Below are 20,299 nucleotides of genomic sequence, written 5' to 3' on the forward strand. Positions count from 1 at the left end.
AAGGACAACCACCATTTAATTTTGTTCTTCAGGGAAAATATTGATCAAAATGGTGTATTGTGGTGGTAAACAAAAAGGAGCACACACAAAGCCAATACAGGACAGTTGGCCACAAGCTGGCATACATTTCCCTGAGAACACACCAGGGCTGCACGATATGAGGAAAATATCTAATTGCGATTATTTTTGACTGATATTTGAGGGAATGGTCATTTTTGTATCGTTATTCTCATTTTTGAAAAGTATTAACCTAAAAAAAAAAAAATGTTGATTGATTTTTGAGAGGATCTGTACCAAACCAGTCTGTAGGATACGATTTACGGAACGTGTCTGCAGCACCACAATACCTAATTCAGAATGGTTTGACACATATTTTGCCTTTAACAAATAATACTTTTAGTTGTGCAGCCCTAGTAAACCAAATTTGACTTCATTTTTAGTATATTTTCTCCTTGAGTATCACGTGAATGACCTCCGTACCTAAAGAGCTCTCTCATAGAAAAGCCGCCTTCCTTCAGTACTGGGCTGAGCAGCTCGGCCAGGTACAGCCAGATGTGGGGAATGTCGATGGCCATGTCATCCGCTTGTTCCAGCGTGTCTGCAAACCTGAGACAACAAGACACAGTGGTGGTTTGGAAGCAACTTAAAACTTAAAACTATTCTATTATCGTTCCTGTGGTCTAGAAGGTGACAACCAGACTCATACAAGTACAAACACGTATAAAACACAAAGATGCTCAAATACATGAGTTACTATATTTAAGCACCAACAAAATATAGGTTTACACCCAAATTAAGTTTTCATTATGTCGATCATGAACCATAAAATCCCACAAACAAGAAAAAATAATTCAATTGTTTGATCTTTGCCAATTTATTTCTACTTCTACCCGACGTCATTGCAAGTTTTCCTTTTTGAGTTTCCTTCATGTTTACTCGGTAATTACGCCATTTTCCTACCAATGTGTTTTTCTTTTGGAAAGCTGAAAACTGGATTCCTATCGTCACTTAACACATAACATGATTTAGACATTTTGAAATTTTGATTTCGAAATTACAGATTTTTAAAAATATTCTATAGAATAATATTAGCTGGCCAATTTCAACTTGGCTAAATTAATCTACATTTGATTGTTCTTTACAACTACAAATACATGAGGTTGCATGCACTTTGTTTGATCCCAAAATCAGAACAGCTAGGAGATGACCAATTTCCAGTTTTTCTATGCATCTTTAGTTTCACATTTAACAGACAATCAAAGTGGTAAACTGTCAACCAAGGCCTAAGCAGGTCTGACAATCTTCCGGATCGAGTGATGCCAGTTCGCAGGAGCAACAACACCACAAAAAAACAAGATACGAGGTGAGAAGTTTGTAACAATGGATACGTTAGGAGAGATGCTTGAACTAAGTTAAAAGGTGGCTGATAAGCATTTGGCCGTAAGAATATTTGCAGTTAAAGAAGTGATGAAGAACAGAAAGCCTTTATCGCTGAGCGGGAATGAAAACAAAAAAGGTGGCAATGAAGACTGGTGATGCAGCTGACTGTAAGTCATACTGGCCAGTGAGACACCAAGTAACTAAAATGAACCGGAAACATAACACAAGGTAATATTAAAATAGGAAAAAATGAAAAGTATGAGAGTCAGAAACTCTGGAGAACTTTATAATGATATTTCAGGTAGATCTGTGGATAGCAACGCAACAATTCATGGGGATCCCAATAAACAATAAACCACAAACTCATAAGAAGAGGACATTTTGGAATAAGAAAACGTATTTCAATCAATATTCCCATAGCGGGTCACAATAACTAAAAGCAGGCACGCAAAAAAAAAAAAAAAAGACTAACTATCCAAAAAGTTAATTAGTTCCTTGTCCATATAAACAGCTTGGTTATTAGGCTGAGTGCATTATAAAGGAGGTGAACTGACCCTTTTAGGAAGTGGGGTCTGGACAGGATATTCTGCTGCAGCAGCTGGAAGAAGAGCTGGCCCATGTGGTCCCGTGTTATCTGACTGCGCTCCAGGGTCGACTCCACCCCGACACGCACAAAGACGTGCAGCTGAGAGCCCAAGTCCAGCTCGTCCACACACTGAACAGCCTCCTGCAGAAAACAAAGAAATATGATCAAGACTGAGTGGAACTAGTGAGAGAAGGGGAACTTAAACACTACATATGTTTGAATTCTTTTAATTAGTGTTGCATGCTCAGTGATAAAAATGCTGAACCTTGTATTTAAAAGAGAAATACATGAATCTTCATCAAATGTATTTTACAGAAGTAATTACAATAGTAAATACATAGCGCATTCTTTTCTAAAAATGGAGACAAATCACATAGGCATTGAAATAATGAATGATGTGAAGACAACTAAATTATTTGAACACTAAGTTGATCCGTCTGAGAAGAAGCAACCATTGATTTCTCTCTAACCTGCTTTAAAGCATCCGTTTGCTGATGTGCATTAAAACATTTGCACCTAAACACTGAACGCCTAAACAAGCATCTACTGTTGATCTCCCTGTGAATCTCAGTACCTTGTAGTCATTTATGTGCAGGAACTCGTCGATGATGGACTTGGACTTCCTCTCCACCTCCTCCTCAGTCAGAGCAGGTCTGTTGGGGGTCTGGACCCCTGGCTCAGGTTTCACTGTCAACGGTAAAAAACAAACAGTGTCTGTCTGTGGTAAGAGCAAAATACAGATCCATGTCTGGTCTACTCTGATTGGATTCCCACATAAGCACCAACTTACTCCATTTTGATTTTAATAAATATAATAAATCACAGATTATGAGCAAAACTTGCTTTCAAAAAAGGTACAATTTGTGATTCAGATTTATGTTTTTAGGGACAACATATTTAAGAAAAACCTATTCAATGACCTGACTAAAGAAAATACACACAACAGCATTTACGATTAAACGCCTATTTGAGAACAATGTATTGATATCTGGTATGGCAACCTGCTGTTGCTCCTGAATTGATTTGCATGTATTGACAAAGAAAAACAATATACAAGTACATGTAAATGAGGTTAAAATGAAGTTCTGATGCCATTAAAAAGGTGTGTGTGTGTGTGTGTGTGTGTGTGTGTGTGTGTGTGTGTGTGTGTGTGTGTGTGTGTGTAACAAGCATAGTATGCGCGCGCGAGCCTAGGCGCATTTTACTAATTCACTGTTAAAATAACAATGTAATGCTGCGCTATTGACTTTAGACCTGGTTTTTGTTGGTCAATGGCGTGATCACTTCCCGCTGCCTCAAGATAGCAATACGCCAAGAATTCACCTGTACACACCTCCCTGTAAGACCAGCACGCTCATGGGCGCAAAGATGGGCGCAGGTGCATTTGCTATTTAAACGCCGTGGGCGCTGGACGGGAAACGGACAACTGCGTCGGTCTTAAACTAGCAAAGACACTTGCTGCGTCGTGCTTTGCGCCGCGCTGCGCCGGGTGCAAGATAGGGTCCTGTGACTTCTTCCTCCTTGTTCCTTCTGTGGATGTTAACAGTCTTTCCTCTCTTTCTCTGTCTTTTTGTGCCCCTTTTGATTTTATTTCTCTCTCTATCTGGTATGGCAACCTGCTGTTGCTCCTGAATTGATTTGCATGTATTGACAAAGAAAAACAATATACAAGTACATGTAAATGAGGTTAAAATGAAGTTCTGATGCCATTAAAAAGGTGTGTGTGTGTGTGTGTGTGTGTGTGTGTAAAGTAATTTCAAATAAAATAAAAAAATAAGGGCAAAAACGAAACACACACAAACATTGTGGTAAAGCGCTAATCTGCAATAATTTCTATATTTTACATTTGACTATATAATGTCATACGGTATATAACTATAATATTATAAAAACATATCCAGGCTTTTTAATGCCTGTTCATGGCTTAAATCAAAAATCATAGAATACAAACAGTGTGGTTGCCACTAGAGACAGTATATACAGTATATATTATTTTCATGTATGTCCAGTGTTGTGCAGCACTGTGTGGCTCACCAGGCTCTCTGACTCTGCTGCGCTCTGGCTCGGTTTTGTCCTCTGTGACACTGGTTCTCCGCGGCTCAGCTCCCTCTCGCTCCCGGTCTCTCCGCGGCGGCTCTTCGGGGGTTTGACTCTCCAGCAGCTCCTTCGAACTGCCTCCCCTGGTGAACGGTCCGGGCCGTGATGATGGCGGGGCAGAGATCAGCTGCTTCTCGCTGCGTTCTCTCCCTGCACTGCTTCGACTGCTGGGAATCAACAAGAAAAGAAAAAGCAAACAAATACGTCAATTAGGATGTTACTGTATCAGAGAGACGAACTATCAGAAGCACACGGATACCCCCTTCAAAAGGGCAGGAGCTCTAAACATGAGGTGGTTATTTACCTTCCCAGCGTTCTCCTGGAGTCAAAGTCTGAGTTCTGTGGAGGAGGGGTGGAGGGTTGAGGCGAAGGCGTAGACTGCAGCGCAGAGTAACGATTGAGGCCGGCTGTCCGAGATAGTTCTGCAATGGAAAGAAAAAATAATACGAGATATGAATGACCAGAAAATCCAGGCCAACAATTGTGGAGTATTAGAGTTAATTTGTTTTTTCACTTGAGTCACTGTATATGTAGTATATAAGAGGGGAAGACAATACAAAATTCAGGAAAGAAAATAATCTCTAGTGAGCTTCCAGGCTCAAACTTAAGGTGTCAGTATGCATCAACACAGGTGCTGGCCGGATGGTCTATCAGCATCCGAAACCCCTCCCTGCAGCCTGCAGAACTGTGCTGTACAGACAAACTGGAGTGTGCGCCAACATTAAATATATACGTGTGAACCACCCACCCATTTCCAGCCCGTGGGGTAATTGGTATGTATTATCCTGGGTTGTGACCCAGGTCGTATCTGAATTGCCATGACCAGGGATCAACCCGTGTAGACTTGGTTGGCTTTGTTTGAATTGACAAAAGAAGTGTTGAACACGGGTCAGATAACCCTAATCCGATCCTGCTCATTGGGGTGAAAGAGGTATTGGAACTACAATGATTAATTACCATGATTACATGAAGTTTACAATTGTTACAACTCAAAATCTGGATGTCAACAACCAGTCAACAAGTGATATCTGAGCTGAGGCAGAGAGAGACGGCCAGAGGGGTTAGTGTTACCTCTGAGTCATTTTTAGTGTTTTGCTACAATGAACGGGCCTCTGAGACACAAGATCAAATGTGCTTGGCTATGTGATAAACAACTTTTTCCATTTTCTTTTTAACTCCTGCTCATGCAATGTTTCGACCCACTGTGGTCTTGGATCAGTTAATACATGTTTTCTTACCTGAGTCACTGGCCTTGGCTCCTCCACTGCTGCCCTTCACCCACGTGACTTGAGCCCGGGGACCCAGCTGGATCTTCTCATCCATTTGAGGCTGCAGAACGAGAATAATTTAAGAACAAGCTGCAAGCACACATTGAACAAAAACTGACAGCAAAAGGCAAATGAGGACACCATTTGAGACCGAAAAGGACCCAGACTTAAAACTACAGGTACATGATTGTCACTTTAACGTTCTGAGCTGCCAGAAATAATACACATCAATCAGTGTAGATACTAATACACACGTGTTACCTAACCCTAACAATCTGAAGACAAAGCACTCCCTGATATTAAATTATTAAATTATTTGCTCAATAACTATGCTGGCTTTTAGTTTACTAAATTCCTCAGTAGTCCATCTTTTAAACTAGTTTATTTGTATTAAGGGTCTCAAGAATGCACTGGTTAAAACCTTTGATTTAAGATTTGAATAATGAACAAGTAGCACACAAAATACAGTGTATATCATGTAGTATATTACATGATTTGTCAGAAAGGATTAGCAAAATGAGTGTTCTCCTAGTGTGACTAACACTGACAACATGGCAACATTCCTCCTGCAGGTCTAACTCGTTTTGCTTCTTTTTACAAAGCAGTACCTCATGGATCCAGCAGAGGGACTGTGTACTACTAAGCATAAACCACAATAATGTAGATCAGATGAGGGCAGGGACAGTGAAGGAGTACACATGATGAGCCACAGGACTCCTCTTGGTGCTGTGTAAACAGTTTTTTTGCGGTGTACAGAAACTTTCTAGTGAAAGAACAACCACCACCACCAGTGAAGGGGCTTCTGACTGACACACGTTCCACTTTCTTCACGACACGAAGAACCTCAACGATTTATATAAATTAAAATGCAGACCTGACAATATTCAACCAAGACTCAGTGTACAAAGCAGCCTGTAGATTCATCACAGAATATCAGACTCAAAAGAAAAATACAAAATGCTGCAACAAAGACTTTCAGGCCATCTTTGGTCAAGTATGGATCCTTGATCAGTTTCTAAGCCAAATGGGATTTCCCCCCAATATACAGTATCAAAGTGAAAAAAATTAAAAGAGAGACGTGTTGGTCCTATTTCATGAATTTTAGGACTTGCTTAGTTCATATATGTATAAAAAAAAAAAAAAAGCAGCAGCATGTGTCACCTTGGAGATCTTTGGGATCTTGGTGGGGTCGATGGTCCTGCTGTTCTTCGTCATGGGCACAGTGTTCCAGGTCTCTTCTCTCTGCATGCGCTGCTGATCTCGCTGATCTCTCTGATCTCGCTGATCTCTCTGATCTCTGGGATCTACCACGCCAAAGAGACAAACACACACATGAAATAGATTGTTTGAAATGAATTCAGTGGAAATCTAATGGTATTTTAATTCATTAAATTGACTGTCAATGCTGACAGTGTGACGTTTTTGACTGTTTCGTGCTATACATGATGAAATATTATAGGTCTGCTGGCAGAGAGGAGAGAGTGGGGGATTGGGGGGGGCCCTTCCTGTCTGCTGTTGGGCACAATAGCATCTCTGCAGGCTATAGGGACAGGAAGTCTGTCTGTCTGTATGTATGCTTGCAGGCTTCCTGAGTCACTGTAGCTGTGCCGATGTGACTCTAAGCTTTAAAGAGGATTTAGACTGCAGGCCTGACCTGGCCGTCTCTTGCTGTCCTTGGAGAGCAGTTGCTGCTGCACTTTTCTCTGCTCCTCCTGCTCTTCAATCTTTGCCTCCTTGTGGATCTGCTCGATGGTTTTCGGGCCCTGGTCAGCTCTCCTGGACACCCAGTTGTGCTGGAACAAAAACGAGAATCACAATGACCGTGCAGTAGTGTCAGATTCAGTAGTTTCAAACATAATTCTTTTTCTTGATCTGACCCATTTCAAATGACAGCCCAGATACAGCGGTTAAAGCAAGAAACCATTTTTTGAGCTTGAAATGCTGCCCTGGAGAAAAGCATTATATAAATGTAAAACTGCACCATGAATTCAGGCATGGTGCCTGAGAAGTGACAGACATGTGTTAACAAGGTTATCAAGGTTATTCAACTTGCATTACAACCCTACAATTTGATTAATTTGTGGGCCATTCCGTGATGCTGAACTGTTGGATCCATTGCACTGCTTAAGTAGTCTTGCTAAATTGTAATTCTATATTTGACAAGGGTGGAGCACAGCAGGGCTGGATTCTGTGTTTCCAGTGTCTGGCCGGAGACAGTGACATTTATTCAAACAGCTTGCGTTAGGTAAGAGTTGCTGTAGGAGAGAATCACAGTGCAGATGTCTCTCTGTTGGAAAAGCCTGACACGACACTCGTCACGTTAAGACATTTGCTCATCGTTAGTTTCACTTCCTCCTCAAGTTTGTTTCGGTTCCCAGGAAACATCCATGTGTCCCCCCCACTATGTACATGTATTTTCTTACTTTGTTAGTTTATTTGACCAGGACAACACAGATAAACATGTTACTTAAGGAGAAACAATGCATCAGATGTAATCAGTGTTTCCCCTGTAATTGTACAGGCCACCGGGCGAGCCGCCAGGCCAATGGGAAGCCCAGCCAGGCCAGAGGACTCAGATTAAAAAAATAGCCTTTTAAATGCTACGTTGTGCGTGTAACAACGGGAGCAACAGGTGAACAAGCTCTAAATAGTGACATATCTTCTAATTCTTCTAATTGAGTAGGTAGTTGTACAGCGGCTAAAAAGGCTTTTGAAGCAGTTAATTAAACAAAACATCTTTTTCATTTGAAAGAAGGTGGATTGTTTTATAAATGTGTATGACTGAATGACCAGAATACCCAATATCAAGTTCCAGGAGGTCAGAGAGATCAATGAAACAACCTCTGTGGGTAAATTCATGGTGAACCAGAGCTGGCCTGAACATAAGGCAGGACAAAACAAACATCACAACCACACACTTACCAATCTCAGGTCTATAATGTCTTGTAACATAAATCGTATCCGGGATGACGTCTTCCTCTCCTTGACGATTTTTTCCATCTGATTGAAATACTGATCCATCCGAGGCTGAGGAAAGAGAGAGGGAGGAGGTTCATTTGAGACATGAAGGTTATATTCTCCTTTTCTCTATTCAATCTACTGGACAGCGGGTTTCAGGGATTTCCGCATTATTTCACTAAACTGACAGATTGGTCAGTTTGTTACTCGGAGCAGAGGCTGTCCTGCCCGCCAGAGATTAAATTGGAACAATTTGGGAAATGGCATAACTAAAACTGTAATAGCCTAGAAAGTACAGACACAATTCACTGTAATGGCCCAACATTAAAACGGCCGTGTTCAGAAAATTACCACATTAAACATGATTAATCTAAAAAAGGACAAAGTGATTCATGACCACATTCTGTAAGATTGAATGTACAATGATTACACCTTTATGTTGGTAAACAGCTTAAAAAGAACCTTCAGGCTACATTTACACTGCTACATTTTGGTTTTTAAGCGGAGTTTTGAGCCAAAAGCGATCTCCGTACACACCAGTGTTTTTAGCTCCAGAAGAAGAACTAATCTCACACCTTAACCGCATATCTCACCAACATTCTCGCATACTGGGCATGCGCGTGCCGGGGTAAACAGGAGGCAGCATGGATACTCCTTCCGTTGCTGGTTGTTGCCATGGTAACGTTAGTAGCTTAGTCTCACAGACTTCATGACCCAATCGTATTGGCGTCAGTGTTGGTGTAGCCAAAGGTCTTCGTTTGCGCAAACGCAACCCCGGAGATTCCAAACCAAAACAGGGTCAGAAGTGTTTTCAAATGTCTCCGGTTTAGGGGCTCGGAGTGTGGCTCGTGTGAATGCCAGGTGTAACACGGAGCAAAAGATATTCGTTTTTAAACCAAAACGTAGCAATGTGAATGTAGCCTCCGTAGCAAACCGAAAATGAAACAAAGCAGAACTAAGTTGCTATGCTGAGTTCATAGCAGTTTCGCTGCAGGTCAGAGGGCTTTCCTTTTGCATGGTGACCGATAGATGATAAGGATCAAACCACACATCGCAGTACAGCAGAAAGAGAGAGAGAGACAGAGAGAGAGAGAGAGAGAGAGAGAGAGCAGAAAGGCCCGCAGGTCAATTATGTCTCTCCAAGCATCCGAGGACTCTCGCTGGGAGTCAGCGATGTCAACAGGAGAGCCAGTCAGACAGAACAAAGCAGAGCATCCACTGTTTCCTCTCAACCTACATGAACAGTTACTCCCCTGCCTCTGGAACTGAATGTAGCCCAGCTGGCGTGGGATTGAATCCCACCAGTACTTTCTCTTTTGTGTCTCTCGGAACTGTGTTGCTTTAGATCAGAATCACCTCCAAAATCACCTCATTCAATTGCCAAGTAAATAACCAAATACAGAGGAATTTATCTTTGTGGCGTGTTAGCAGAGGCACACTGACACACTGTGCGGATGTCAAAGGGCTGCTGATAAAGTGTTCACCTTATGACTTCAGCCCTGGAAACAAGTTCTGAGCAAGTATTTGCTACAGCCCGAAGACAAAACATCAGGCCTGCTCAATGTGCCAGTGAGCCTATAAATATGTTACACATCCACAATTACTCTATATATTTTTTAATAATATTAATATTTAACAATAACGGTTATCGTACGACAGAGCCAGGCTTGTGGTTTCCTTGTTTCCAGTCTGTGTGCTAAGCTAAGCTAACCTCCTGGCTGTGGCTTCATATTTACAGTTCAGACATGAGAGTGGTATCAATCCTCTCATCGGCAAATAAGCACATTTCCCAAAACGTTGAATTCGTATTACCCACTCTGGCTCACTTATTTATTTATTTATTTATTTATTTATGAACATTTATTAGAGGATCAGCCCCATGAGATGCAACATCTCGTTTTCATGGGGGTCCTCCGGATCATGTATAGAGCAACAGAACAGCAGAACAACAGAGTAGATACAAACAAATAGGAAAAAAAAAAAAAAAAACATAATAAAAAACACGCATGCACACTCTACACACAAATAAGCTCTCAATAATATCCCTACCCCCATCCCTATCACATGTAGAATGTCTGAAAAACGACTAATTTAACATATAACACAATATTCCCACATATAACTGACAAAGTTGACATCACAATGGACATTTATGTACATAAGCTCATTCATATATAGCCTATTTATTAAGGGAACTTAATAAATCAACTTCTTTTTCTCCGCCTCACCTTGGCCTTCTCAAAGTCGAGGTCCTTGCCGATGGTGGTGAGCAGCCTGCACAGGCACTCCAAAGACTCCTCGTCGTGGTTCTTCAGCAGCTTGACAACACAGTCGTGCATTATGGCCTCCGTCAACATCTTGAGCTTGAAAAGCTCGCCAATGAACCGGATGTTGCCGATGGAACGTCGCCGGGCCTTGTCCTTGGCTTCCTCCAGCTCTTCCTGAAGCCGCTCGCGCTCTGTCGTCTGAAGGGAACCAAGGGAACGTTAAACAAATACGCACCCTGGAGGTTATCCCAAAGCATCTTTGCCAGAGTTTTATTCTCTCCCTCGTACTAAAAATTGCTTTGGTACAGCATGAAATGGGGTGTCACACTTGAGTAATTCATAGAGAACATACCGATGCAGCAGAGTCCAGCTCTTTCTGCTTCCTCTCGAACACCACGTCGTCCACCTTGTCTTTCTCGAACTCCTTCTGGCAGCGGTTTAGCAGCAGCTTGCGAAAGTTCACTGTGGTGTTGGGTTTGTCTGTCATGGGCACCTTGAGCTGTACAGAAACAGTAGCACTTAAGTGACAAGCTAAACCTTTAAAAATGTTAAATGTGAACAGTGGCTCGGGTGTCTAGCAGACGAGGCAATCAAACTAAACTCTAGACTTTTCTGCAACTTCTACTGAAGGAAACTACTGCACAAAAGAAAAAAATGTTGTGTGCACAACCATTTACATTTCCATGTGTGGATTTTTTCAAACGTAAAGCCCAAATATGCTTATATGTATGCATGCTTTAATGTACAGTTAGGGTTACCAACTGACAGCTCTTTTTTTTATTTTTTTTTTAAACAAAACTCAAATGTTTCACCCACACTGTTTTTAACAGGGTTCCAGAGCATGTGAGCGGAGAGGAGCGCGAACAAGAGAAAGCAGAGAGTGCGAGCAGGAGGATTTTAAAAAGTTGAGCATCGCCCTATCCCTCGCTCCAATTATGCTCTGGTCCCGCTCACACCATGAGTTTGAAGCATGCCCGAGCCTGTCTCGGTTCCTGCAGTACATGCAGATGATCTAAACCTAAGCCAGAACCTGTCATCCAGGGACCTTTTGCTGGCGGAGCTCTCTTTTTTTTTTTGGAGCGACTGGTTGGAGTGATTTCAGAAGAGTGAGATGAAATCTGAGTTAAGTGTGGAGCGATATTGAGCAGAGCAGTCTGAAGCGGCTATGAGCGGCAGGAACGTGCAGCAGAGAACGCTCACATTCTAACCGCTCACATGCTCTGCAGAGTTCCTCATTGAAAAAATGCATTTTTTTAATGAATAGGCACCCATTTCAAAAAATGAAGAGAAGACATACAGTATTTCATATTTTACTAGCAATAAATTCAATTCAAATAGTGTAACAGTTGCCCAAATCTTACAAATTCTTCTTGCAAGTCATTAAAACATGAAATTATGTTCACACTACTGTAAATCCTAACACGTACTGAACTGTGTGGCAGAGATGACTCTAAACCCTGTCATCGGTTTGCGGCTGAAACGTTTAGCGAGTTGTTGACTGTACATTGAGATGCAAATTGGATTGGTTTTATTTGGGATGAACACATGTAGAGTAGAATGCGCAGTCTTTGGAATTCAGAAAAGTTTACTTGAATGAACCATAGTTGAGGTAAGATTATTCATCCACTTCCTGCCTGCTTACCATGGCGAGGCAGCGGCACATGTTTCCATAGGCCACGGAGAAACTGGGCTCGTCAATGGCCTTCTCAAAGACCAGGTCGATGACCCCTTTGAGCCGCTCTTCTGTGTCGATGGTCAGGTCCGTCACCTGCTTCATCAGCTGGTTGAACTTCTGAGGCGTCAGCTTGTTCAGGATGCTGCGTACTTTCTTGAAGAGCTCCTGAGGGGAAGCAGTCATGGTGAGGCCATCAATCAATTCATCTGGTGCTGATGTTTGGAACGCTCCTCCTTTGTGTAAATGCATGTGTATATTTGGCCCTACCTGTGTGTTTTGCGCTTCAGGATCCTCAGCAGGAACCTCGGCCCTCTTTATGCCAGGTTTCCAGGCATTCTCAGACTTTTTCAGCTGAATTTCATCATTAACCGACACGTTCATGATGATCTTCCTGGGTTGAGGCCGCCGAGCCCCAATGTTCATAAGCTGTGATTGCAATCAAAGAATACAGCATGTCAATATTTGTCGTCACTACAAGTTGCCACCTACACTATATTGCTTCTAAGCAGTCACAATAACACATTGTCTATCTGTAAAGGAAAAAATATATACAACCAAACATAACCTAAAAAACCCGCCTTTGACTCCTGCACAGTTTTTCCTGCTTCCAGCATTACATCCAACGTTACATGATTGCTGGATATACCAAACTAGCTTTTCTTCGCTTTCCTGGAGCACGAGCGGATATCTGAAAGGAACATCACGACTGCTATGTGGAATAAGGTTGTGGGGAAAAAAAGGCGCTATGTAACTGGCTTTTCAGTGTCTATTATTTCACCAACTGTAAACTCAATAAAAAGCCATTTGCTAACACTAAATATCAAAAAAAGCCAGCCACTATATCATATGAAGTTGCTGTGAGCTGTAGCATACATTCACCACTTCTAACCAGAGGCAGAACATAACGTAATCTCAGAGATTATTCCTTCACAGCGCTGTGCAATGCGAGAAAATCTCAGAGCTGAACTGGACAGACACAGCAGTTTTCATGAAACTCACCCTGGGTCGGGTTAATTAAGTCTACTGCGAACTTACAACACTAATAACATTACCATCGCCAAAATACCCCGCGAATCAAATCCCCTACACTCTCTCTCCCTCTCCCTCCAATTTCAGTTTGCTTTATTGGCTTAACAAAAAAAAGATATCCGTGTTGCCAAAGCATAAAAACAAACATACTGTACATACAAGAAGTAAATACATCTGATATAATAATACAAGTGAACAGGATAATTATGATAGCTCTCTCTCTCTGTGCACACACAGACACACACACAGACAGACACAGACACACAGGTTCTGGTGGTTGATTAACGCAGATATGTGCCGATTAGCGCTCATAACGGGCTGGGGGGGTAACGGGCCATGAGTCCATGACGCTAATGTCTGATTACTCCATGTTTTCATTGTGATATTTTGTGATTAAATTCTGAATCTGCAACGTTCTCTGTCAGGTAAGTACAGTAGTACAATGTCTTCCTCTGATGTAGACATAGCCTACACTGTAAGTCAGTAGTAGGCTATACAGTGGTGTTGCATATTAAGTGGTTTGGGGTCCTTCTGTAAGTAATTTTGGGGCACAATTTGGTTTTGAAGAATTCTACAAGCGGCCCGTTCCAAACGGCAGTGTACTAGTATATGAAATCTGCTCTTCTTACCCTGCATCATCTAAAAAAACAGATACACTATGTGTTGCAGCAGCACTTGAGTAGGTTTATTATAATCAAACAAATCAAGACTATGACAATGGTAAACAGTGCTTGGAGTGGTATATTGGACGGGTTCTGTGTTGAGTCAGCCACTGAACATTCATAGATGTCGACTAAAACCAACTGGAACCTACTGAAGTACCTAAAATTGCCAACATCCCATTATCCTCCAACTTTTAGGGAAAGGTTTGAAAGATGTGCAGTATCTGCTCCACTTAAAATCAGCAAGTTATCTATTAAACATGAGGACCAATTGTGCATAGAGAGAAAATGGAAAGTAGGAATTGAAGGGAGTGTGTGTGAATTGATAATAATTGTGGCAGCTTGAGCGTATGTATGTGTGTGTGTGTGTGTGTCCTTGTGACTCACTGCAGCGCCTCGTCCTCCAGTCATCTGCCTGCCAAAATCTGCAAAGGCAGGTGTGAAATCAGGTCCTCTGGAAATCACCCGGGAATCCACCACTCGAGATGGCAACTTGTTTTGGTTAATCTGCATGACACATAACATACACAATACAACACACACAACACACACAATACAACACACACAATACAACACACACACACACACACACACACACACACACACACACACACACACACACACACACACACACACACACACACACACACACACACACACACACACACACACACACACACACACACACACACGATGAGCTGAACAGCAGGGGGAGCAGTGATTCCTAATAATAGTGGCAACAGGGTAAAAGGAGTCTGCCTGGTGAGTCAATGTGCATTTCTAACCCAGTGGTCCCTTAAGGTGACCCTCTGTAAATGACAGTCATAGTACATTAACAGCTTTTGGTTTATGTATTTTCACTGTACTGGTGATAAATTATGCTCGGCAGGATCAGCGGGCCATTCAGTGAGAGAAGTCAGAACCAGATGTGGAGGGGAAGGAAGAAAGAAAGGAACGCAGGAGAGAGAGAGAGGGAAAGAGAGAGAGATAGAGATAGTTGTGGGGGAGGAGAGAAGAACAAATCCAGCTCTTTGTCTTTCAGCTGTCCTTGACTTCCTCTCGACTCTTTCCCAGTGAGATTGAACTTTTTCTCCCTCAGAGAAAACGAGACTTTGGGATTGTACATCGCCGGTCTGGTTGTTCTTCTGGAGAGGTGGGGGAGGGGCACGTACTCAACACTGCCAAGTGTGACATAATAGCAATGTGATTTTAATCAAAACAGCATTTCAGCGGGCCATATGCTCCACCCATACATATGTGTGGATCAGAGGAATGAACCAAACTCTGTGTGCTGGATCTTTGATCCAGTGCACACAAGCTAACAAAAAAAAATGTCTAAGACATTGGCTGTTGTTATGAGCCAATAATGAACAACCCTGTTCAAAGAGGTTTATTCAAAACTAGAGCTTCAACTAATGACTTCTATCATTTAATCGCTTCATCTTTAAAACGCACAGAAAATTGTGAATAATTTCCCAGAGCCTGAGGTGAGATTTTCAGTTGCTTCTTTTGTCCGACTTACAGTCAAAAAACCCAATGACATGGGATTTTCAATGATATAAACAAAAGAAAAGCAGAACATCTTTACATCTGAGAAGCCAAAACCACAGAATGATTGAATTAAAAGTGAAATTATTGCGGGTTAAATTTCTTTTGTCCACCGACTCCTTATTTCAGCTCAATTAAAAAGACAAAACCTTAAGCATACATATTCATTTCCATTTACAGAGCCCAATATAGACAATGATGGACAAAGAAAATATACTCGCCACTTTCCATTTTAAAAGCCACATTTAGAGAAGGACCTCCTGAAGAGAAGTGACTGCACAGAACTTTTACACAAACATTTGGCACTTTTTTTGGCAGATTGAAGGACACTAGGGTCTGAGTATGCAGGGTTATGGTTATCTGCAACAGCTGGCTTACTCACCTTGTCCAGCACCACATCACTGATGGGCGGGAGCCCATCAGGCTTCTGTACGCAAGCTGGCATGAACTGGAAGCCCAACAGGAAGTCCCTGTCATACTGACGCTTCCCACTGGGCTCGGCCAGGTCTGGACACCAAGCAGGGTTTAAGAGAAAAATTGCAAATATATATATATATATATATATATACAAAAAAACAGACAATAAGACAAGCAAAAGCTACACTAAGAAAAGGCAGAGACCAAAATGTGAATGTCAACACACAGAAATCATTGCTGCTACTGAGGAATCTGCTGTATTTTTTACAGAAACATTTTGCCCATAGTAGCTTTAAGCATCTGACCAAAGAACGGAGCCTTTCTAACCTTCCATTTCCAGTGGGGCCCCTGTGGAGTTCTCCTTGTCTCCCGGGGTGGCTCCACTGTCGCTGCTCTCCGTCTCCGAAGTGTGACCTGCCCCATTCCTCATAGGCTCCATCTCGGCCTCACCGTTCTCCTCTGGAGCGGCAGGCTTTCCGGCAGCCTCGGGGCTGCTGGCAGGAGCTGGGGCAGGGGTGGGGGGGAGGACTGATGGTAGGGGCAACGGGCTGCTGCTCAGAAGAGCTGGCTGCAGGGCCTGGTCTCCAGCAGGCTCATCTACTGGCCTGGGCTCGTCCTGTGTGGAGGCAAGATTCAGATCCCCATTATTTGTCGCTAAAAATTATGCCCTGCTTTATTATCATTTAGCAAGATAATACATTCCTAACAGCTTAATGGTTGCTGTGACGTCGCTCTCATCATATTTAAAAACTAGTAGCATTAAAATATCTGTGTATAATTATCAGTTACAGAGCTGTAAGGATATTATCTGCAGACAGGGGGAAATGGATGGACACATAAAGAAATTGTTTAAATACAGGAGTGAAAATGAGGGATGAATGAATAAAATAAGGGTCAAGGGCGGAGAGGGCAGAATGGGTCAGGTACTAAGAAAAGACAAAAAAGGGGAAGTAATATTGGGAGTACAATAGGCTTGTTGCATTAGGCAATACCACAGGTGGCACAGAGTGGACAAGCCTATGCTGGTATAATTTTCTCTACACCATCCCTGATGTCATTATCTGAAATATTATCTGTACATGAAACCATTTACACATAGTGAAAAAAGTTCTTGTATTTTTTTTTTAATGTTTTGCAATTGACGTTCTATGTTACATGCTCTATTGGACAATCAATCTCAGCGAGACACTATACTTTCTTTGTTTCCAAAAATAAATGTGGGGGCACTAAATTTGGTTTCCAAGAGAAAGAACGGTGTCAATGAGGCAATATTTTGAGGCCAGCTTCACTGTACACCCAAAATTTGTTCAATATGAATAAGAATTATGGGATTTTAATTAACTTTTTATTAGACACACTAAGTCTGAATTCAGAACATGAACTGAAATGAACTTTTTTTTATGCTCTAAAAATTTTAAATGTGTGTGGCTATGTATATTTTTGTAATCTGTGTGAAATGTGTGTTTCTGCATAAAATCACATTTCTTCTTCACTCATAGTGCTAATTCAATGCGGCCCAAAAAGAAGCAATTAAAAGTCGGTGACACCGCTTTTAGGTGATGTGAAAAATCTCCCACAGCGACAAGCCCAGAACAAAACTATAAAGGAGAGGAAACGAGAGCAGGAAAGAGCTGATTTTACATACAGTGGGCTGGGTTAGCGATGAAGATGATGGATAACTCCTCGCTGTCGCTCTCGAACGATAACAACACCCCAAAGTCATTCATGTCTGCTTCCCCCACCACACATGTGGAAACATTTTCCACTTGAACTATTGCCCACATTGTCTCTCTCTCGCTCCCTCTCTCTCTCCATTTTAAAAAGGCTTGTTCCAAAATGAAATGCCAACCATTTTAAAAAAGGTGACAAAATATCACAATTATTGAAAAGAAGGTATATTTCGTAGGATATTTGCCAACATTTGAAGATGAAATTATCTATACTTTAAGCTCATTTAAACTAAGAGTAAGTCTGAATACTCGCTACAGCTGCTTTTGTCTGGTTCCCTCGTCCTGAATGGTGAGCAGTTTTGGGCCTCTTTTCTTACCTCATCATCCTTTTGAGGTGCATCGCCAGTATAGATCCCTTCATTTGGTTTCCTCCAGGTCTTTGGTATAGCAGAAGCAGTCTGATTAACTGCAGGGAAATATAAATGCAGGAACATGTTATCAGCCACAGCCAGTCATCAAAAAACACAACCACAATGGATTTAAAAGTCAAAATTTGGTGGCACAATGATGGCAAGAGAAACGCCATTTTGTCTGTAGAGGAAAATCGGTTACACTTTCAAATCTGAGTAAAACAGTCCAGGCAAATACGTTTTCTAAAAATTGTTTAAACCATTGCAGATGGGTATATTTAAATATGACGTCTACATAGTCTTAATATGATAACCCTCACCCATCTAAAACACACATTAAACATTCTTTGCAAATACTATTTGACAGAGCATAACAAGAGGGATAAATGGAAAAAGGTTCCCCATGACCCATGAGTTAGATGTTTAAAGAGGTTTCCAGGACAGGTTTTTTAAACTGTTGCAAAACCTTATATGCCATTCCCCTTTCTTCTAATCCCATACTGTTGGGAACTTGTTTGTCATAAATTAATCTTACTTAAAGCTTAACGTGCTTTAGGTAACTATGGTTGCATCTCTTTTTGTCCCACTTTAATGAAAGTGACACTGCTGATGCTGAGAACCTTCGGTTCTGCAGCAGACCCACAAATATTGTTCACCAAAATACTTCCACTTGTTAGCCATTATTTGGTTCTGACTGTATTTCTTTCTTGGCAAACCAAAATGTGAAGATAATGTTACAGGGAAACAAATACTATTTAAAACGCATATCATAATATCCAGGTTTTTCTGAAGGCATGGCAACTAATCCCTAACTCTGACCAAGCAGAGAGAGTTTATTCTGTATCTTATTGGGGAGTCAACTATGTCAGCAGAGTGTTTGATGAGAAATGATCTGCAATGTGTGCTATATGGGCGTTCATAAAACACCCTGGTGAATAATAGAATCACTTAAATTTGCAATTTGGCACAGTAAAAGAAAAAAAAAAAAAGTAGTGTACTCATAAAACAGCCTCTCCTTTTTCAGCTGGACTATCACAAAAAAGCATTACTCCTTTGTTGCAAGTTAAAAAAACTAAACTATCTAGGCTACGATTTTTTTTTTTTTTTACAGTAGTTGAAATGTACCAGATACAGTACCTGTAGTAGGACTCTTCCTGGTGAGTGCTTGTTGTTGGGACTCCGTTTTGCTGTCAGTAATGCCTCCATGTATCTCTGTCCCTACTATGGGGATGAGGTCTTTAGTGTCTAAGGACTTGCTCGCCTCGTCGGCCTCTGTCGTGGCCTGCACTAGAGGCGGAAGCCCAAGGGGGAGCATAACTGGCAAAGCTGAAGCGGGGCTTGAGGACAGGGTCACTGGCACCACAGCCACAGGTGTCATAGGGGCGAGCGCAACGGGCAACTCTGGCCTCACGTCACAGGGAAAACTTTCAGAGGAAGAGGCCTCTCTGTAAGCGGGATCAGAGGCCTGGGGCTGGAGTGCAGCTGAAGACAGAAGAGAAGGCTCCTGTGCCGTGGTGTCCAGCTCAGTCCCAGAGTCTGCATGGCCGTTCAAAGCCTTGGGAGCCGGTGCTGGAGAGGCAGCCAGGGTTCGAGGGGCGTCTGAGAGAGGCTTGTCTGTGCTGGGAGTCTGAGGTGGCGCCAAAGAGGGATGGTGCTCCCCGACTGAGAAGGAGGGAGAAGAGGCTGAGGCAGTTGACTCCCTGGCTGAGGGACGTTCTCTGTTGTTGGCCACTGAAAGAGGGAGAGTGACGGGGGTGGTCATCAAGGCAGGGAAGGGAAGCTCTGGTTCAACAGTAGAAGAGGGCTCAGATACAGGAGCTTTGGCCTCAAGTCTCTCTACAGGCGCTTCAGGCTGCACAAGCCCAGGCGAGGAAGACTTCTGGACAACTGGCTCCAGTTTTGGCGTATCATCTGAAAGGATGAAGAGTTCAGATAGACACGCAACTGAATCATCAAAAAGGTAATAGCTGCAGCATATACTGTACTTAACAGTTTTTATTTGTAAACAGATAACTCGTGTAAAGATGCATAGATGGAGATTAAGTTCATGACTGGGACAGTTGCAGGCTCAGTAAAGCAGACAGACAGAATGTGGTGTTGGTGCAGACCTGGCCCTGGTTTGGTGTCTGAAACCCCAGTGGTCGCCAGCTGCTGTGGCTGTTGGGGCTGCCGTGGCTCCAACGTGTAGACTCCAGGATGGGCCTGCTGTGGCTGAGGAGGCTGCGACTGCTGCTGCTGCTGCTGCTGCTGCTCTGGAGTCTGGCTGCTGCTCAGCTGCTGCTGCGATTTGAGGTAGAAAATGTGAGGATAATGAGGGTGCGGCCATAAAAAC

The 20,299-nt window shown here is 42.3% G+C and overlaps 1 protein-coding gene across 15 annotated transcripts in view; it reads right to left on the reverse strand.

Moving 5' to 3' along the window:
- The window catches only part of eif4g3a (eukaryotic translation initiation factor 4 gamma, 3a), a 55,975-nt gene that overhangs the window by 4,091 nt on the left and 31,585 nt on the right, over window positions 1–20,299 (reverse strand). For 8 of the 15 annotated variants that reach the window (XM_039798829.1, XM_039798831.1, XM_039798828.1 and 5 more), the window contains 19 exons: window positions 20,076–20,298; window positions 19,105–19,878; window positions 17,935–18,023; window positions 16,215–16,503; window positions 15,853–15,977; window positions 14,310–14,429; window positions 12,499–12,657; window positions 12,199–12,396; window positions 10,909–11,055; window positions 10,518–10,754; window positions 8,254–8,358; window positions 6,986–7,124; window positions 6,493–6,635; window positions 5,302–5,392; window positions 4,368–4,485; window positions 4,001–4,230; window positions 2,541–2,653; window positions 1,935–2,107; window positions 481–606 (listed from right to left, as the gene is read on the reverse strand). In XM_039798829.1, coding sequence (XP_039654763.1) covers window positions 481–606; window positions 1,935–2,107; window positions 2,541–2,653; window positions 4,001–4,230; window positions 4,368–4,485; window positions 5,302–5,392; window positions 6,493–6,635; window positions 6,986–7,124; window positions 8,254–8,358; window positions 10,518–10,754; window positions 10,909–11,055; window positions 12,199–12,396; window positions 12,499–12,657; window positions 14,310–14,429; window positions 15,853–15,977; window positions 16,215–16,503; window positions 17,935–18,023; window positions 19,105–19,878; window positions 20,076–20,298 — 3,599 coding nt within the window. The remainder of the gene's footprint in view (window positions 1–480; window positions 607–1,934; window positions 2,108–2,540; window positions 2,654–4,000; window positions 4,231–4,367; window positions 4,486–5,301; window positions 5,393–6,492; window positions 6,636–6,985; window positions 7,125–8,253; window positions 8,359–10,517; window positions 10,755–10,908; window positions 11,056–12,198; window positions 12,397–12,498; window positions 12,658–14,309; window positions 14,430–15,852; window positions 15,978–16,214; window positions 16,504–17,934; window positions 18,024–19,104; window positions 19,879–20,075; window position 20,299) is intronic. The other 7 variants (XM_039798830.1, XM_039798835.1, XM_039798834.1 and 4 more) reach the window with 3 other exon arrangements.

This window comes from Perca fluviatilis, chromosome 4 (assembly GCF_010015445.1).
Source record: "Perca fluviatilis chromosome 4, GENO_Pfluv_1.0, whole genome shotgun sequence".
NCBI classification, from domain to species: Eukaryota; Metazoa; Chordata; class Actinopteri; order Perciformes; family Percidae; genus Perca; species Perca fluviatilis.